A 19,613-nucleotide genomic window follows, 5' to 3' on the forward strand; every position below is an offset into this window, starting at 1 on the left:
CCTCAAATTCATTTAAAACATCCATATTGCACAAAACCCTAAACGATTTTGAGAGGAACACACTCTCAGGACCCAAACTTTTCACCGCTAAACCACACACACGCACACTAAGCCCATGTTTGTTTCCACGGTGGAGACTACTCCAAACACACGTTTACTAAAAGCTAGGATTTCCAGCTTCGTAAAAATCACGGTGGGAGTGCATTGAGAAGCGTAAATGGCAAGACAAACGTGGATCCAAACATATACTAAGTCTCTGTAACCTAATTTGTGCTAAATTTTATTGAATTAAAGATATAAACTATTTTTGCCGCCATTTTGTTTTATTTTACTTATTAATCCAAAGTTCCATAGTGATGCTAAATTAAATTAATAATTCAACCGTACAATGGTATATGTACTTTGTTAGTGTGACAAACATACCTATATGAGTATAACAATTTAAATACTAGTATTTGATTTGGTCACTATAGTATAGTCCAATATATAAGTTGGAACTTTATTATTTTGTTAATGTGATTAGCTTAGGAAACACGAAATTAGTTTCAATTTTTGGCATGTGTCAGTATTCCATTTTTTACGGCAAAATGATTACTTAGTAATAATAAACAATTAATGGTCAATGCGATTTTTTTCTCTCTAACACCATTTACAATGGGGGTGTTGAAAAAATTATTCAATAGTTGAATGTCTACAATGGTTTGTTGAATGAGGTGTTTAATGTGATGTGGATTAATTGGTGTTGAAAAGATTCAACATGTTGAATGAGAAAAAAGTGGGGCCACATGCAACACTTTACACAATTTTATTGGTTGTTGTGATTATTTAGATTTTATTTTCTTTTAATCATTTAAAATTAATTATTTCATAGTAAATAAATTTTTTATTTATTTTTATTTTTATCAAAATTCATTATTTTTTTCCTCTATAAATAGAGACTTGGTTCATTTGATTTGGACTCATAAAAAAAATTCACTTTTTTCTCTCAATTTTTTTTCTATTTAGCCTTAAAAAAATCATTGTTTGTAGCTCTAAACATCCTTGTAGTGAAATGGATCCCAACAATAACCCTTTTAACACCCAAAATTTTACTAATTATCCTTGTTTGTGAGCCGAGTCTATTGTACTAATTAAATTATGTGTGTTTCATTTTTTGTGTGTTTCTTTTTTAGTGTGTTGTGTGTTTAGTGTATTTATTGCATTTTAAAGTTTTTTTATAATTTTATTTTTTTAAAAAATAACTATTTTTACATCTCTTATTTATTACTTGCAAGAAAACAAATTAAGAATAGAAAATTAGAAAAAATAAATAAATTATTAAATTTAAAAAAAAAAGTTTAAATATTAATTATTTTAATTTAATTTTAATTGATAATAGATATTAATATATAATCATAAAAACAAAACTTTAAAAGAAAATAAGAATATGATGTGGGGTAGGGTGTTGAATTTTATTAAACAAAACCATTGTAGTGAAAAAAAATTGAATAGGTGTTGAATTATTAGGTGGAAGAGAGAGAAGATGATGTGGAAAATAAAAAGTGAAAAAGTAGAATGTTGAATAATGTAACCATTGTACATAGTCTAAAAGGCTTCACAACTTGTACTAATAGTAAAGCTTGACAATAACCCTGTGTTTGATTTGAGTGAAGTAGGGAGAAGTTGGAAAGAGAACTCCTACTTCTCTTCTTTGGTTTAAACATAGAAAGGTGAAGGGAAGAAGTTGAAAATATTTATTACTTTGTAAAGGAAAAAAAAATGAGTCGAAAATCGAAGTAAAATCATAATAAAAATTTATCCCAACTAAACCAAATCATTTCACTTTTGTCAAAAAAAAAAAAAAAACCAAATCATTTCACTAAACTAAACAATTTTGTTTGTTTATAACTGAATTATATTAAATTATTGATTTGAAACAACGATTATAAATTATAAATTGTACTAAATAATTAATAATTGATTTTATTTAAACAAAATCATAATTATATTTTTATTGAATTTTTTTATATAAAAAAACATTTTAGACTTTTTTTTTCTTGTTAGGCTATTTTTTACTTAATTTTTTTTATCTATTATTTAATATAAAAATGGTAGTTGCGACGTGACTAGCACGTCACTAACACCTTTAAATAAAATATTGAATATAAAGTAAAAATGGTAGGAGTCACAGTTTTTTTAAAAAAAAATATATTTGCGACGTGGGTTTAACATCGCTATATTTAAATTAATTTAAAAAATAATAAAAACTCTAACAATTTAATAGATGGATTTTTGAAATTTTAAAATATTCTATTATCCACGTCGCAACGTTGAAAGAAAAAAAATCTGACCATGACTTGACTTAGTTCTGACTTGACTCAATAAAAGCAATAAATGAAAATATCCGTTGGCCAACAGGGTCATATTAAAAAAATCATATTGTCCTAATTGAATATCATAACATTTATTTATATTAAATAAAAATCTTAATTAAATACCTTAAAATTATTTTAAAACCCAGTTGAATACTCTTCTTAAAAATATAATTATTAGAATACATGAATTTTCTATATTCCATTTTGATTAAAAATACATTTCGAGAAGTCAAGTCAAACATATCCTTAGTATAATTAATTAAATAAAAATAAGAAATTTTCATAAATCTTCAACATTAGGCAAATTTACAGCCTTTGATGACTCCATTTGGAACCAATTCACCACTTCACATGCAAGAACATTCATTTTTGACATATGTAATCAATCTGAACAAGGTTATTCCAGTTGGAACAAACGACAATTCCAATATGTTTCATTTTTATTGTATCCATTCAAACTAGCTAGTAATTTTTTATAAGTTTAAAAAATGAACAAGATATTATAGTTTCTATACTTGGTGCTTACTCCTATGTAACAAAATGATACAATCAATGTAACAAACACTTCCCACAAAATAATGCAATCATTTCTTGTCTCACACCAATTTATTCATAAACTTTATTCAACAAACATTAAGAGAATTATTGATAACTTAACTTCCAAAAGAACAACAACAAAATAGTCTAGCAATAATTATCATGAGAATCCAAATGTCTAATGGCCTCATTCACCATAATTCTCAGCATCTTATTCAACATAAATCATAGTTAAAAAACTAAATTGTCTTCAACAGCCAAACCAAAATAATCCAAATGAAAAATCTTGTCCTAAAATTCACAGCTGTCAAATTCTTTATTCTTAATCCAAAATAAAAACTTTCTCCTTAGTTGTTTGGTCTCTCAACTCCACAACCTTTCATGTTGCATGAGTTTCGATATGGATAATTCATATTCCCACATTTGTTGCAGCTCCAGCTACCTTCAGGAAAAACTGGAAGTGGCATAGGAGTCTGAATCATGAAATCAAGGTTAAGTATATATATTAAAGTTCATATGATAATCATGAAATTGTAAAAAAAAAAAAAGAAAGAGAAAATAGTCATATATTAGTCATATTTTAAACGCGATTACACGAGTGTATCACTACTAATTTAAGACGATTAATCACTAAAAAAACGTTGAAATATAAGTGAAAATACTTACGGGTCTACGAAGTCGACAGTTCTTCATATTGCATTTACTTCTAAATGCAAAGTTGACATTTTCACATCGAGGACAAATCCAATCACCTTCTGATAAATCATTTGGCACAGCATAAATAATTCAAAAAGAGAGGATACTTTTTTTTTTCTTTTCTTGATCCATATGAGTTTAAACTAAAAGAAAATCAATAAATATAAGATGATTCAAATACCTTCAATACGACGTTTGTGAGACTTAGAATCCTTAGGAATTTCAGAATCCTTGGGAACTTCCAAATTCTTGTGAGATTCAGAATCTTTGGGAACTTCAGAATCCTTGTGAGAATCAGAATCATTGTGAGATTCAGAATCCTTTGTTGTTAGTCCCGCATCCCACGGAAAAGGACCTTGAAAACCATAACCATAAGGGTTAATATCAGACATTGGATTGACAAAAATATCTGATTCAATAATAATTTGGTTAACATGTTTACATATTTGAATTTTATATTGTATACCTTAAATTTATGTTTATGGATAATGTATTTTTATAAGAAAATATTAAATTATAAGCAATCTTTAAACTTCTATCATAAATTTTTATAATTTTTTCTAAATAGTTTCACAAAAACTTATGTCAAACATATAAACACTTCTCACAAATTAATCTTTTTACAATAACTTTATTTTTTATCTAAAATCTTGACTCAATAAGAATGAAAAATATATTAGAGAAATAATTGTTTGAAGAATTTTTTTTAAAGAGACTAAAAGAATTTTATATAAAAAGCAACCCACAAATCATTTGAATTGAATTATACATGAATCAAATTAAACTCATTTAGTTAACAAACTGAATTTTAGCTCAAACTCATTTCATTTGATTAAGAAACAAGTTAATTGTCAAATCAAATTTTAAATTCTACTCGAGTTAACTTAATTCGTTGTCATCCTCTAAATCTCTCGTTGAATAGATATTTTTAATTACTTTATTTGATTCGATAATATCAAACTTACCTCCTAAGCTTCCAGATTGGGTAGAGCTTCTACCTTGAATAGAGGATCCTGGTCCAAAGGTTCTTTGTGCCATAGTTCCATAGCTTCCATATGGGATATAAGATGGTATTGATCCAAAGTTGATTGGTATACCATTCATTGGTGGTGGTGGGGATGGTGGAGGAAGAGTCACAACACCTCCATTATATGCACTCATAATTTCAGTAGCCTGAAATCAAAATTTAAAATCAAAATTTAAGAGGATTGTAATTAGAAATTTAACAACATATTGACATAACATTTTAGCGATGAAATGTTTGGGTCTTGAGAGTGTGCTCCTCTCAAGGTCTCAGGTTTAAATTTTGCTAGATACAAATTGCTTATTTAAAAAAATAAATAAATAAAAATTCACCTTTTTAATTCAATTGAATAAAAAATATATTGAATCTATATACATATCAAATATATCAATTATTTAATAAATGCGTAAACTAAATTAAAAAAAAAACACTTACCAAAGCTTTTACGGGAGCTATAAATGGTTTTGAAGTCGACATTCCTGCTGATTTTGGAGCTGGAATCGGAGATCCAAATGTTTTTGGAGATTCAGCTACAAATGGTTTTGGAGCTGAACTTCCGGATGGTTTTGGAGCATGACAATATTTTTTATTGCAAACAATTCGAAAATGAAAATTTAAATTCCCACAAGTAGTGCAAATCCAGTCTCCATCTTTTTGTAAAACTGAAACATTAGGAAAATCTTTCTTAGAATCAAAATAATCACTTAAAAAGAGTGCATTAAAATAAGTGAGTTATAGAGTAATATTAACACTCCTCATAAAACAAACATATCATTAAATTGAAAATGTGAATGAAATGGTAACTATTTCTAGATATTAAAAATTATTTCACAGCAAATTTTATAAAACTTTTGAATTTCAATTTCTAAAGAAAATCAACCTTTGCATAACCACTTTTTATTTTCAATACAAAAGAGTTAATTACAACCAATAAAATGAGTTACTTAGATGTTAGATACTGCACATCATCTCCTTAAATTCTCTAATTGTATTCTTAAAAGAAAAAACACTGCGAATGTTTCAGTGTGGGTTACCATGTAAGTCACAAAATTTTTAACGGATAAATGTGGTTATAAAAGGTCTCAAAAAATATTTGTTATAATTAAACCATAACAAAATATGGCTCATATTTGTTTTTCCATAGTTAAACGAGATTTTTACCTACTACCTTCACAATTGAACCTGACCCCCTCAATTTTTCATAATATCAAAAATTCCTTTGTTAAAATTTAATAAAAAAATAGAGAAAAAAAATCCAATATGAATAGAAAAATTTAATAGTGTGTTATAAAAATCCGGTATCTATTTTTACCCTTTTTTTTAACCGATGGGTGGAAAAGCTTATCGATTTTTCTTTAAAAAATACGGCTATGTCTATAAAAAAACGAAGTTAACACTACTAGATTTTTGAAAAATCTAGTATGTTCTGTAATTTTCTGGATTTTTGAAATTTTCGATAGTTTATTTTGGATAGGAAAAAAACAAAATTAACATTCTTAGGTTTTTCAAAAAATCAGGTAAAAACTAGTAGATTTGTTAAAACATCCTGTAAAAAAACATAATTTTTTTGAAAAATTCGGTAAAACTCATAAATCATTTGAAAAATCCGATAAAAAGTCATAGATTGTTTGAAAATTTTGATAAAAACTTAAAGTCTTTTGAAAAATCCGGTAAAAACTAAAAGATTTTTTTTAAACTCCGATAAAAAAACTCAGACTTATGAAAAATCCAGAAAAAACTCAGATATTTGAAAAATTCAGAAGTTCAAATCCGATACAAAATATGACTTTAGATCGATTTTTCTAAAAACAAAAATTCGTTAAAAACTCGTGGATTTCTAAAAATTCCAATATAACTCATGAGATTCCCCAAAAATCCGGTAAAAACTCATAGATATCCCAAAAATTCAGCAAAAACTCATGAAATTCTTCAAAAATCTGTTAAAAACTCAGAAATTTCCTTAAAATTCGAGAAACACAAAGGATATAATGATAAAAGCATTGCAATTGAGACGGGTGTCAGGTTTAAGTTGAGGGTGACAGGTAAAAATCTCTAGTTAAACATGATAAACTTACACATGACCTCTGAAAATTTAAGATGACATTGAATTCACATAGTACACAAAAAATGAAAGATTACTTCACCCTTAAATAATTTAAAAGTACTCTTAAATTCCTATTTAAAAAAACACATCGTTATATAATTTAAATTGCAATCGGCAACTACAAACTACAGCCGCATAATTTAACCTTCAAGATATATGCAATTACATCACAATCAAAATTAAAGGTTATTTCAATCACCATGAGTTTAAAGTAGTGGCTAAAAGTCAAAATCGTAAAATTAGATTCGATTATAATAAAATAAAATACGAACTACATGTTGCAAAAATTATCAAACAACGAAAAAATAATAAATTATATTTACCATCATTTCGGGGCCTCTTAGATCCAAATGAAGCTTGATTATCATTCTGGAAGGAATTTCATGAAACACAGAAAAACAAGAAAAATAATCAAATTATCGATTCAAGAAATGGTCAACATAATAGGGGAATAAATACAAATGATTTTTTTGGCATAAAAATGAAAAGTTAACTCACCTTTGAGGAAGCCATTATAAGGGTTTGCGAGGTGAGGGATAGTGGAGTAATAATGAGAGATAAAGAGACAGCTCGAAGACGCAATATTGATAGTATTTGATTTTGTTATATAGATATTTTGGAAAATAATAAATGGAGTGGGCCGATGATTCTTAAAATCAACATTGGGCTTAAGAGTTAGTCTGCCTCTGAAGTTTTGAACCTAAAGTTATATATATATATATATATATATATATATATATATATATATATATATATATATATATATATATATATATATATATATATATATAATGTGCCAAAATCTAATAATTAATTGTTTAATACAACTTACAGGAAAATAACATATTTTGCAAGAAATTTAAAGATTACATCTACAAAAACTATAATAGAATTATAGCATAAGTAATATACACGAATCTTTCATTGAGCATTCCTATAGATTTATATCAGTGATTTTGTCTACGAATTTGGTATTTTTGAATAAATGTGTAGTAAATATCCATTTCATTCATAAATATTTTCGCATTACCAATAACATTTGCAAATCCAAATGAATTATATTTTCAAGCGAATAATCAAACATTTTCCTAGTTCTATGATTATATTATCTAATAAAAATTCAAAATGTTCAATCTCATGGTTTGCTAAAGATTCATCTTCACTCTTAATATTTGGATCATTATCTTATTCAACTATTTGAAATAAATTTTCTCTTATGATTGAGGCATGAGTTTTACTTGCATTTACATTATTCACACAAAGTTTTCAATGTGTTTATGAGAACGATAATTGATAGTTTAACCTTGTATGTTACTACCTCCGTCTCTAAATATAAGACCTCATAGAGTAAATTGCAGGAATTAAGAAAGTTTGTTAGAGTAATAAATTTATTGACTATTTTGTATAATTTTACAAGTTTATCCTCAAGAGAGAGAAATAGTTAATGTGTATGCAACTGTATTTATTACAGATTACAGAAAAATATGTAATATAATTAGGGATATGTTTGGAAAAAAATAATTAATGTACTTTGAAAGTTAAAGAGGATCTTATAAAAAATGACAAGAAAAAAACTCAAGAGGGTCTTATAATTAAGGACGAAGGTAGTATCTCTTAAAATCTCCAATGTTTGGTGAATGAGTAAATAAAGAGTTGTGAAACATAAAGGTTCAATCACACTAAATTTTTTGATACGTGGAACAAATAATAATAACAATAAAAGTAAATAACCTCAACTAAAATTAATATACACATACAAGAATGTTAACTAATCCACACGAGCAAGAAGAATAAGATAAAATGACAAGTACACAAAGAGTTTGTTTGCTCATTTGGATCAAACCAATCTACTGTTGGGTAGGGAGGGGAGAGATAAGCTCTTGGAGGTGACGATGAGGTTCTTGGTGGGGTTTCTATTAGGGTTCAATTGGGATAGAACCTATTAGGTATATTGCATGATGGGGTTAGGTGTTCATTCATAATTGATGCTTGAATTTTCATTATATGTTCAATTGTTGATCATGAATAAATATATGATTGAATTGTGTAGTGATATATTTTATTAGGCCCTAATAAGGAATGCCCCAAGAGCTAGCACCTAGAAATATAACGAAGGGATAAGCTCCTCTTGTTGGACTTAGGTTAAGACACATAATCCAAAGAGTCAATCAAAGGGGAAAACCACTTCCTCCATAATTCTAGGAAAAATAAGTCTTCTCTTGTACACTTCCTTATAGAGTTAAAGCATAACCACCCACTAACTCTCCAACCTAGGACCAAGAGATCCTCTATAAATACCTCACCTTTTAGCAGGTGAAAGACATATCATAACTTGCATAAAATACCATAAGCGCTACGCTAGTATACAGAGTTTTTCGCCTCACGTCAGTTGGTCCTCTAAGACTCCTATAACATCACCATACAAGGCTTATCATTGTCGTTGGAAAGCCCTAACCACCCTAAATTATTTTAAACCTACTAAGGTCTTCCCTACCCTTGTATGGATACCATGCACACCTGTACTTTTTAACAATTTCTAGCCTTTATGCCTGAGCCCATTGGGATGTGAATGGAAATGAGGGTTCTCTAGGAATGGCTACGGGCTATAGCACCCAGTACGCGTGGCCACACTACTACATTTTTGAAAAATAATATCACTTATTTAATAGCGTTTATATGTTAAACGCCATTAAATATGTAACTCCAAAATTTATAACAGCATTTTTGTTACGGGCGCTATCATAAGTTAGAATTAAAAAAATTACGTGAATTAATAATAGCACTTTTATTATAAACGCTATTTTTCACTAAAAAAAAATTGTAGGACCTTTATTAATAGCGCTTTTTTCACGGGCGCTATCTTAAAATAGAATTAAATAAAAATTACCTAAATCGGTAATAGCGCCCGTATCATAAACGCTATTATACATAGAAAAAATGTAGGGCCTTTATTAGCGTTTTACCATAAGCGCTATCTTTTATTGAGATATATATTGAGATTTTTAAACAATGAAAGGACGACAAGATTCGAAGTCAGGTTTGGAGGGTAATATTTTAAGTTTGCACATATGATAGCGCTTTACTTAATGCGCTATCTTATATTGAGATATTGAGATTGTTAAAATAATAAAATTAAAACTAATGGGTGTCGACATGGTTCGAACTCGTTACCTTTGGATTGCTAACGGCGTACTTCTCCACTGGGCTATTCAACTTATTTGTTAAATGTACTCCAAACATATTAATATATATTATATAAATGTTATTACATGAAAAAAATTAATTAAACTTCAATTCCTTCGATGAAAACATCCCTCTCTTCATTTTATTTTTCTAAAAGTTTCCCGCTAGTTATACATTCCCTAAATCCATTACCCGCTCACTTCATCTTCTTTTTTAGAAAATTTCCTACGAGCTGCATCTTCTGTAAACCCTAAATCGAACCATTACCTTCTCTTAATCCGTTTCTGTTTCCGTTTTCATTTCAAATCGATATCAAGTGGAGTACTAGAAGGTCCTTAGGTTTTGTTTTATGAGGATAGTCGAACCTAACTTTGACTTTGAATCTTTGTCGATTAATCTACACGCACTCTGTGTTTTCATTCTTTGAAGGTTCGCTTCATCCCCTTTCTCTTAGGTCATACATAGATTGATTGATATTGTCTTCATGTTCTGAATTGATTTTGTTACACAGATTCAGCAACAAGATCGTAACTTTTGCAGGCTCTTTGTTCTTTTATCTACCTCTCTAGGTATATATGTTTACCCTACATTGTTTGTGTATTTCAACATGAATGTTTATTCTTCTGATATTTTCTTTTCTAGATAGAATATGAACATTTATTTATTGCACAATGCTTAAACCTTACACTTCTAAGTAAAATATTGTTGCTTATATAAGTATGACTATTTGGTAACATGTAATATCATAAGGTTGAAAGGTTGTACATTCAAACCAAGTCATAAGGTTGTTGTCGATTATGAGGGGGTGTTGTTGTCAATAATACTCATGTCGCCGATTGTTTTTTGTTGCAAAACTGTTTGGGCAGCTATGTGTCGGTTTGACTGTCTATTATTTGTTTTTTTGCTGTGCAGAGGTGGCTGCAAATCGTGTGTGGTAGCCTAGTCGGTTCAATAGGTATTACCGTTCTGTTTATTTTTTGCATTTTTGTGTTGTGCAGCCTGACTATGCAAAGTCTTTCTCCTATGTCACTTCCTATGTTTGACAAGAGGTCCTGTTAAGAATTGAGAACACCATTTTTTCTTTCAAACCTGAGTCTGTTAGTCCTACTTGTAAATTTGTAATACACTGATAGCTTGTTAAGGATTTCCATTGTGTTGTCTAACTTAAATGATAGCGGGTTGTGGGTTAAAACGAACATGTTAATCTGTTTATTAAGCTGATAATATTTAAAGGCCCAAATAAAATTTCTAACTTTTTCACAAAACTTGTTACAATTTTAACATTATCAAATTTTTAAATTCAATAATGGACCAAAGTCCAAACATTAAATTGGACAAACAAAATCTACATTTTCCTGCTTCAACATTTCCTCTGTTATCTATCAGCATTTTAACATTGGTAGGGCTTGCACCTCTATGCCTACTAGGTCCATATTGCACCATACTTGAATAATTTATCTGTCATGTTCATGTAAAAATGAAGTAAGTACTTAGCTATATATCAATTCATGCATAATAAACTCAAAATCACAATTCCTTAATGCATAATAAACTCAAATTCACAATTCCCCGACAATCTGAGTTGTGATTCAGATGCACATTCCCATCTATCCAATAGATGAAACAAACATTAAATTACTTATTATAGATATTCACAGAAAAAATTGTCTCTTTTTATTGAAACCACTCCACCATATTATATTCATATCAACATCAAGACAACAAAATATTCAAACAATCTCAGAAGAACAACACACAATATAAGAAAAAAACAGTAAGCAAACCATTTTGAAATAGAGTTAAACAAGAGTAGAAGATTAAGCAATAAAAAATGAGACAATTCTTCTATCTTCTAATGGTCAGTTAATCTGAAGCAAGAGCTTCCAAAATAGCAACAACAACATATATTGATTTCCAAATATTTACTTGTTGAAATAATCAATAATCTTGGCAACATTTTCATTTTGTTGGTCCTAAATGCTAGTGTAGTAAGTTGTGCCAACAAAAGTTCACAAGTGGTAAGTTAACATTATTGATCCAAAAATATTGTGATTGTTTAATTGATATCAAAGATATTATATTTGTTATTAGAAAATGAATGACATATGTAACACCCAAGACTGACTAGGGCGGGAAGTGGTTATCGGTGCACGAGGCATGACAATGAGACACTCCCGAGGTAGAATAGGGAGAGGAGTGGTCGCCGAATTCACATCAAAATGAGAGGGATCATGAGGGTGTACAGGTATGAGACTACATAGTTGAAGGAAGGCTTATAAGGATTAATTGGTACTATCTATGCCAACAAGATGCATCTTCTTTTCGGTAGCCTAACAGATAAGAACCTCACAGTTAAGCGTGCTTGACTTGGAGTAGTATTTGAATGGGTGACCTTCAGGGAAGTTTCCTAGAATGCGCGTGGGTGAGGGCAAAAAATGCTGAAAAAACTTGTGTTGATTTGTGGGATCAGTCGGTAATCTTGAAAGCAGTTTGGTGCATTACTAATGGTATCATAGAAAACCTCTCCCTGTACGATGTGGTTCGGGGACAAACCAAGCGGAAGTTGGTGGGAAAGCTATAACACCCGAGGCCGACGAGAGCGGGGAGTGGTTGTCTATACACGAGGCATGACAATGAGACACTCCCGAGGCCGAAGAGGGCGAGGAGTGGTCACCGAATTCACATAGAAATGAGAGGGGTCCTAAGGCTGTGCAGGTATAAGACTGCATAGTTGAAGGACGACTTATAAGGATTGATTGGTACTACATATGTCAATAATTTGCATCTTCTTTTTGGTAGTATAACAGATAACAACTCCACAATTAAGCGTGCTTGAATTGGAGTAGTATTTGGATGAGTGACCTTTTGGAAAGTTTTTGAAATGCGTGTGAGTGAGAACAAAACATGATGAAAATACCCGTGTTGGTTTGTGGGGTCAGTCGGTAATCCTAAAAACAATCTAGTGTCTTACAACAAATTAACTAAATTAAGCTTACTGATGAAACTTATAATAAGAGAAACGATTAAGCCCCCCTTCAAATCCTTTTCCCTTTTCATGTTTTTAAGCCCTTCTTAAACCTATAATGAGTCTTCATATATCACGACTAATTTACAAAATAGTTATGCATGATTTCTTTTTGCATAACCTGCTTCGTGCGAATACAATTCCCCAATGTCTAGAGAAAAGTCGCAGGCGGTGAAGGTTTTATAGAAATTAAAAGAATTATGTCATAACCGAGTATGCCCTTTGTCAAGTGATCAAGAATAACCTCCTAGTAATATTTAGTTCAAATAGAATTTTTTTACTGTTAGTTCTCAATTCTTATCTAGATTGATTCCCCTAAATTTTGTAGATAGAAAAATATTAACCTGGAAATTTTTTTGAGGAATAATGATAAGAAGTTAATCATTATAGATAAAAAAAATCTAAATTGATCACACACTTCACATTATTGGTGGACAAATTCATCCAAGGAAACTAGTTACTCATCCTTAAAGAATTCATTGCCAATACGCTAGAAAGAAAGAAAGAAATTAGACAAGCGATTAGTGATGAATCACTATTGAGTCCTAACTTTCTCCCCATCTCTAATGCTTAAGAATATTCCTCATTTATCATCAAATTCGTAATCCTAATAATTTAGCGTGTTTTAAAATTTATAGAAAATTTATGATCTAACATAATCGTGTTGCTTTACCTTAAAGGTGCACCACTATTTTTGTGATGTTGTTGATATATCAGTTTATGAATCTTAACGGTAGCATGTCACATTTGATTTGTTTAAGCGCCACAATATTTCTATCAATGCAATATTATATTGCTTTGACATCATAACTTCCATATTAAAATACCTTAGAATTTGTCTAGTTACGATTCTTTTGGCTTGAATTGTTTTTCCACGCTTCTTAAGAATTTTCATTAAATCCTAAAAAAACACAAATAAATTAAAAGTAAAAGTACTTAAAAATAATATAAAGTATACTAAAAACATGCAATGACAAACTGTCATATGTAAACCGCTTTGGCACAAACCTTACCACCCCCCTAAACACTACATTTTTATATCTCTTTATGCATTGATTTATACCAAACTTATTACACTGATCTAAAACAACCTCCAAGCATTTGTTAGTTCTTCTTTCACCAACATGCCTTGATCTCAAATCTCATAACGTTTTCTTGTCTAAAGGTATTTATTAGGTAATGAGCCTAACTAATTATAGTGGAACCATATAAAAAACATAACCACATATTTTAGACACTTTCGCCATTATCAATCCACCATGCAATATTTTCAACTCTATGTGTTAAATTCTATTGCAATTGTCTAGATAATTAAGCATGCTTATAGACAACAAATTTTATTTGAGCTTAAGTACATACCTCACATCACATAGAAGGAACTTACCTTCATCAAATGTTTTAAGCCTGATTGTATCAATACCGTGAAACTTGCAAGCTTTATTGTCGTCGAGTCGTACAACTCCATATTTTTCCATTAAAATCTCAAAGTATAATTTCATTGGACACTTACAATAAAAAGTCCATGACACAACTCTTTTAAGTATATATACTCAATACCACTAGTGCAACAACACTCTCATTATCATTTTTATACAAGGCAACTACAATCTAAATAGAATCATCAATATCCTTCCTCTTGGGATAACCCTTCTTGAAGTAATCAGTTTTATGACAAATAAAACATTTAAACCTTGACTTGTCAGAACTCTAGATTTAGTCTTCCCTATACTCTCACTCATTTCTATTAAGACACTAAGCTTTCACCACAATCATCAACATTTAAATCTTTTATCTTTTAAAATTCTTTGGACCTCACAATCGTTTGAACTTTATCCAAAGTGAAAGTACATTTCTTAGCATAAATAACAACATCATTGACATTCTTAAAGGATCTAGATAATGATCATTACAAGAGTAAAGTCATGTGTTTATCATCAACTATCACCTAAATATTCTTCAAATCATCGATAATTTTATGAAATTTTATCAATTGTTTCACAATAAATTTATTCTCTTCCATTCAAAATCAAAAGAGTAGTTGTAAAATTATTTATATTGAATATTTTTAAAAATATATTTAATAATCTCTACAATGTTCCATTTGAATAAATTACAATTGGGGATTTTATAAAAACTATCACTATGGGGTCAGAATCCTCTCCATTTTTTTTCTCTCCATTTTTTTTATTATTATAGTTTTATATATAAATAACACGTATTTTCATGACATGTGACATTTATTTTACATTTATTTAATTTTATATACTTAAAACTATAGTAATGGAGTCTTCCATTTCTTTTAAGAAATATTTGTTCAAAGTAAATGCAATACAAACTTCAAAGAAGTAGTGTTAATAGCACTAACTCTAACTTTGTAACATACATTTTTTATTAAATAAATACATTTGGATCCATGTTCACATAAATTGGTGAACCCCTCTTTATTATAGAGTTGCATATAAGAAATAAGTCTCATCATTTTGACGAGTCGCTATAATCATTGAAATTATATCAAGTAATCCAACCAAACGAGACTACAAGACTTAAATAAAGCAAAATCAACATTAATTGATAAAATTAAAATATGAAAAATTTTACAAAAGTAAAATAACAGAAAAAAAAAATATCAATGATTATAATAAAGTAGCATTATTTATAGATACGAACTCGGCTAATTTTTCTTTTCGGCTCTAAAGCCACCCGCGATGGAGAACATGGCTCCAGCTCACGCCGCTTACCTGTCACTCCCATCGGCTCCGAAACATCAGAGCCAATCAAATGTGGAAAATTAACCTTAGCCTTTGAGCCACGCATATTAAAAGCGGCTCGATCATAAGCCAAAGCCGCATCCTCAGCCGACTGAAAAGTCCCAAGCCACACCCTTCCGCCGTTCTTTTTCGGATCTCTAATTTCAGCTGCAAACTTTCCCCACGGCCTCCGCCTCACTCCCTTATATTTCTGCCAACAAGGAGGCGCGTGAGTTTCACGTTCTACCAGAGGCGCGTTGGCGGCGTCACATTGAAGAGTTGTTGACGTTGAACTATTACTAGTATTACCGCTGTTGGTGGGAGAAGAGGCAGCGACACCGTGAGACGCTGCGGTAACGGCGGCGAGAGGATTGAAGTCATGGTGGTCGTTGAGAAGGTAGTGTTGAATTGAATCGAGAAAAGCGAGATCGGATTCAAGAGTTGTAACTTCGAGATTCATATTGTTTCAAACAACGTTGTACTAAATTTGTAAGTGTTTCGTGTTAAATAACGTTATTGGAATAAAAATGTAACAAGTGTTGTGTTGTATTTATATGGTTCATCTATGAGTATTATCTTGTTGAAAAATGAAAAGTGGTTGGCTTTGAAGCCATATTCTTGTCCTCTTTCCTGGAACCATAGTGGCTTTGACGTATACTGATATAATATTAATTAAAATATGTAAGGTATTTAGTCATGTGTTAAAGGTGTTCAAGATAATATATATTACTCCTTTTAATTAAAGTTAGGAATACAGTTTTTATTTATTTATAATAATATAAATTTATGTTGAAGGGATGCTGATAATTTTTTTTAATAATTAAATCATTAAGATTTTTTTAGTTTTCTTAAAAAGCCAAAATTATATAATAGGGCATGATAAGAAAGAATAAAAAAATTATAACTTAAACATGATTTCTGAAAAATCTCTAGTTAAACATGGTAAAATTTGAGACTACACTGAATTCACAAAGTACATAAAAAATAAAGATTACTCATCCTTAAATTCCTATTAAAAAATACATCTTTATATTATTTAAATTGCAATCGACAACTATAAACTATTAAAAAATACATCTTTATATTATTTAAATTGCAATCGACAACTATAAACTACAGCCGCATAATTTAACCTTCAAAATATATGCAATAACATCACAATCAAAATTAAAGGTTATTTCAATCACCATGAGTTTAAAATAGTGGCTAAAAGTCAAAATGGTAAAATTAGGTTCGATTATAATAAAATAAAATATGTACGACATGTTACAAAAATTATCAAACAACGAAAAATTAACAAATTATATTTACCATCATTTTGAGGCCTCTTAGATCCAAATGAAGCTTGATTATCATTCTGGAAGGAATTTCATAAAACACAGAAAAGCAATCAAATTATCGATTCAAGAAAAGGTAAACATAATAGGGCAATAAACACAAACGAATTTTTTTTCATGAATATAAAAAGTTAACTCACCTTCGAGGAAGCTAGTTGAAGGGTTTGCGAGGTGAGGGATAGTGGAGTAATAATGAGAGATAAAGAGACAATTCGAAGACACAATATTGATAGTATTTGATTTCGTTATATGGACATTTTGGAACATAATAAATGAATGGGCCGAGGATTCTTAAAATCGACATTGGGCTTAAGAATTAGTCTGCCTCTGAAATTTTGGATGTCCTATGAAAATTATGAACCTAAAGTCACTACGCCAAATTTAAGCTGTAGCAGCGCAGCTACTAAAGCGCTTTTAGCAAAAGCGCTCTCGTAGGGCTCGCTAAAAACAAAATTAATAAACAAGGAAAAATGATGCAAAAAAAGCGCTCTGGTAGGGGGAGTTATGAGAGCGCTTTTAAAAAGCGCTCTGGTAGGGGGGTATGAGAGCGCTTTTAAAAAGCGCTCTGGTAGGGGGGTTATGAAAGCGCTTTTAAAAGCGCTCTTATAGGGTGGGTGCTACGAAAGCGCTTTTGGAATAAAAGCGCTCTGGTAGGGGGTGTTATTAAAGCGCTTTTGAAAAGCGCTCTGGTAGCCCATTTAAAAAATTATATATTTTACAAACACACGCGTTTTGTTTCAGATCTTTCTTCTTCCTTCGTTGCTCCGCCGTCCTCTCTCCGAAACCCTAGCAACCTTCGCCGTTCTTCTTCCTTTCAGATCCAAAACACACGAGTTTATGGTGAGTTGAGGTTCGTGTTGTTGCTGAGTTCGGTTTCGATTCTGAATCTACAAACCAAAACCGGGTGAGACCTTTCTGAGTTTATTTCTTATTCTCTCTTCCTCTCTCAAATTTCTGAAGGGTTTGTTTGATTAGGAAAGTGATGAACAAATGTTTGGGTTTGATGAATGTTTGTCTGGTTATGTTTGATGATGATTTGTTAATGGTTTTGTTTCTGATGAATGGTTTGCGTGTATGAGAAAGATGAACAATTAGGGTTTTGGTTAGTGTTTGCGGCTGTGTATTGTGATTGTTGTTGGATGAATATGAACAATGTATTTACAGTTTCTGGAGAGGTTTTTCGAAGATGATGAACAGAATTTTTTTAGGGTTTTTGGTTGTTGGCTCTACGGCTCTACGGCTGATTTTTTTTAGGGTTTTTGGTTGTTGGCTTAATTGACTTGTTCTTTTATCAAAAACTATTTTTATGTGCATGTGGTTGTTAATTGATTTCTTATAAATTGGTTTCTGTTCTGGTATAGCACTATTTTTATTAACTATTTTGTCTTTTGTTCGGAGATGAGGAAATTTTTGGTTGATAGAGAAAATATTGAGAATGTGAATGTTGTGTAAATAATCACGTTTTTCTATTGTAGGTTGAGCTTCAAACAGTGGATGGACTGGTAAAGGATAGAACACAATGTGCCCCTGCCGATTATGTTCCACAGAATATGAATCAAGTAATGTACCCCGAAGTCTTCTGTGGCAGGATCGTTCGGGGTACAGTTATTTGATTCATATTCTGTGACACAATACAACATAGCTCAGGTGACTACTGGTTCTCCACTAAAGCATCAATACAACATAGCTCCAGATAATACAGGAAGCGTACATTGGTTGCATAAGAACTCGGAAGTTGTTTCCCATTTAGTTGTTTTGGTTTAGAAATATGTGAATTGGTTTAGTTGTTTTGGTTTAGAAATATGTATATATGTATTTTGATTTACATTAATGGTATATAATATAATACTTTTTTTGTATATAATCGATATCGATTATAATGGTATATATCGATTTGAAATGATAAATTATAGGTTCATGAAAAAATACTGCCAAAAAATAGTAAATTACAGGTTCTGAAATATTGCTGCCAAAAGTGCAGGTTTAGAAATAATAAAAAGCATAAAAAAAAAACGCAACATACGAAAGCGCTTTTGGAAAAGCGCTCTTATAGGGGTGGCTATCAGAGCGCTTTTTCCAGAAAAAGCGCTCTCATAGGGGGGGGTATCAGAGCGCTTTTCTTGAAAAAGCGCTCTTAAAGGGGGGGGGGGCTACCAGAGCGCTTTCTGAAGCGCTTTTGTTACCTACGCCAGCGCTGGCTTTCACAGCGCTTTTAAGCGCTCTTAAAGCCCAAAATAAGCGCTGTCGTAGCCCTTGTACGGTGTAGTGAGTCATATAATTTAAACATGACCATGTTTAACTTTTGTTCGTTAACTTGTAGCAAGTTAGCTTTTGTTCGATACTTGCTTAACACTTTTCAAGAATCAACTATGTAAACACTAAACATAAACTTTTGGATTCAACTAGTGAAGTTGATAGTTTCTTGAGAGACTAGGGTTTAGTCAGGATTCTCAATAAGACATTGAAGTGTTGTCTTTGTGGTTTGCAACAAGTGACAATTAGTCTTTGTTGTGGTTTCTAAAATCAGTTTGGATATAGTGGATTAAGTCCTTGTTGATAAGGCGAAATCACTAGGATAAAAATAATTGTGTTATTTATTTTTGTTC

General features: G+C 30.6%; 2 protein-coding genes across 2 annotated transcripts; both read right to left on the reverse strand.

The window, feature by feature from the left end:
* Positions 1-3,080: 3,080 nt before the first annotated feature.
* LOC131619806 (ranBP2-type zinc finger protein At1g67325-like) lies at positions 3,081-7,228 on the reverse strand. Its single transcript, XM_058890864.1, has 7 exons — positions 7,214-7,228; positions 7,039-7,084; positions 5,047-5,273; positions 4,553-4,760; positions 3,769-3,996; positions 3,558-3,646; positions 3,081-3,364 (listed from the first exon to the last, which is right to left on the reverse strand). Exons 1-7 carry the CDS (start codon positions 7,226-7,228, stop codon positions 3,239-3,241), a joined length of 939 nt encoding a protein of 312 aa, XP_058746847.1. The 3' UTR covers positions 3,081-3,238.
* An 8,269-nt stretch (positions 7,229-15,497) lies between these two features.
* LOC131617970 (ethylene-responsive transcription factor 13-like) lies at positions 15,498-16,304 on the reverse strand. The gene has a single exon (XM_058889241.1). The coding sequence runs from the start codon at positions 16,128-16,130 to the stop codon at positions 15,573-15,575; it is 558 nt and encodes a 185-aa protein (XP_058745224.1). The 5' UTR covers positions 16,131-16,304; the 3' UTR covers positions 15,498-15,572.
* Positions 16,305-19,613: the final 3,309 nt, after the last annotated feature.

This window comes from Vicia villosa, linkage group LG7 (genome assembly GCF_029867415.1).
Source record: "Vicia villosa cultivar HV-30 ecotype Madison, WI linkage group LG7, Vvil1.0, whole genome shotgun sequence".
In the NCBI taxonomy this organism is placed as follows: Eukaryota; Viridiplantae; Streptophyta; class Magnoliopsida; order Fabales; family Fabaceae; genus Vicia; species Vicia villosa.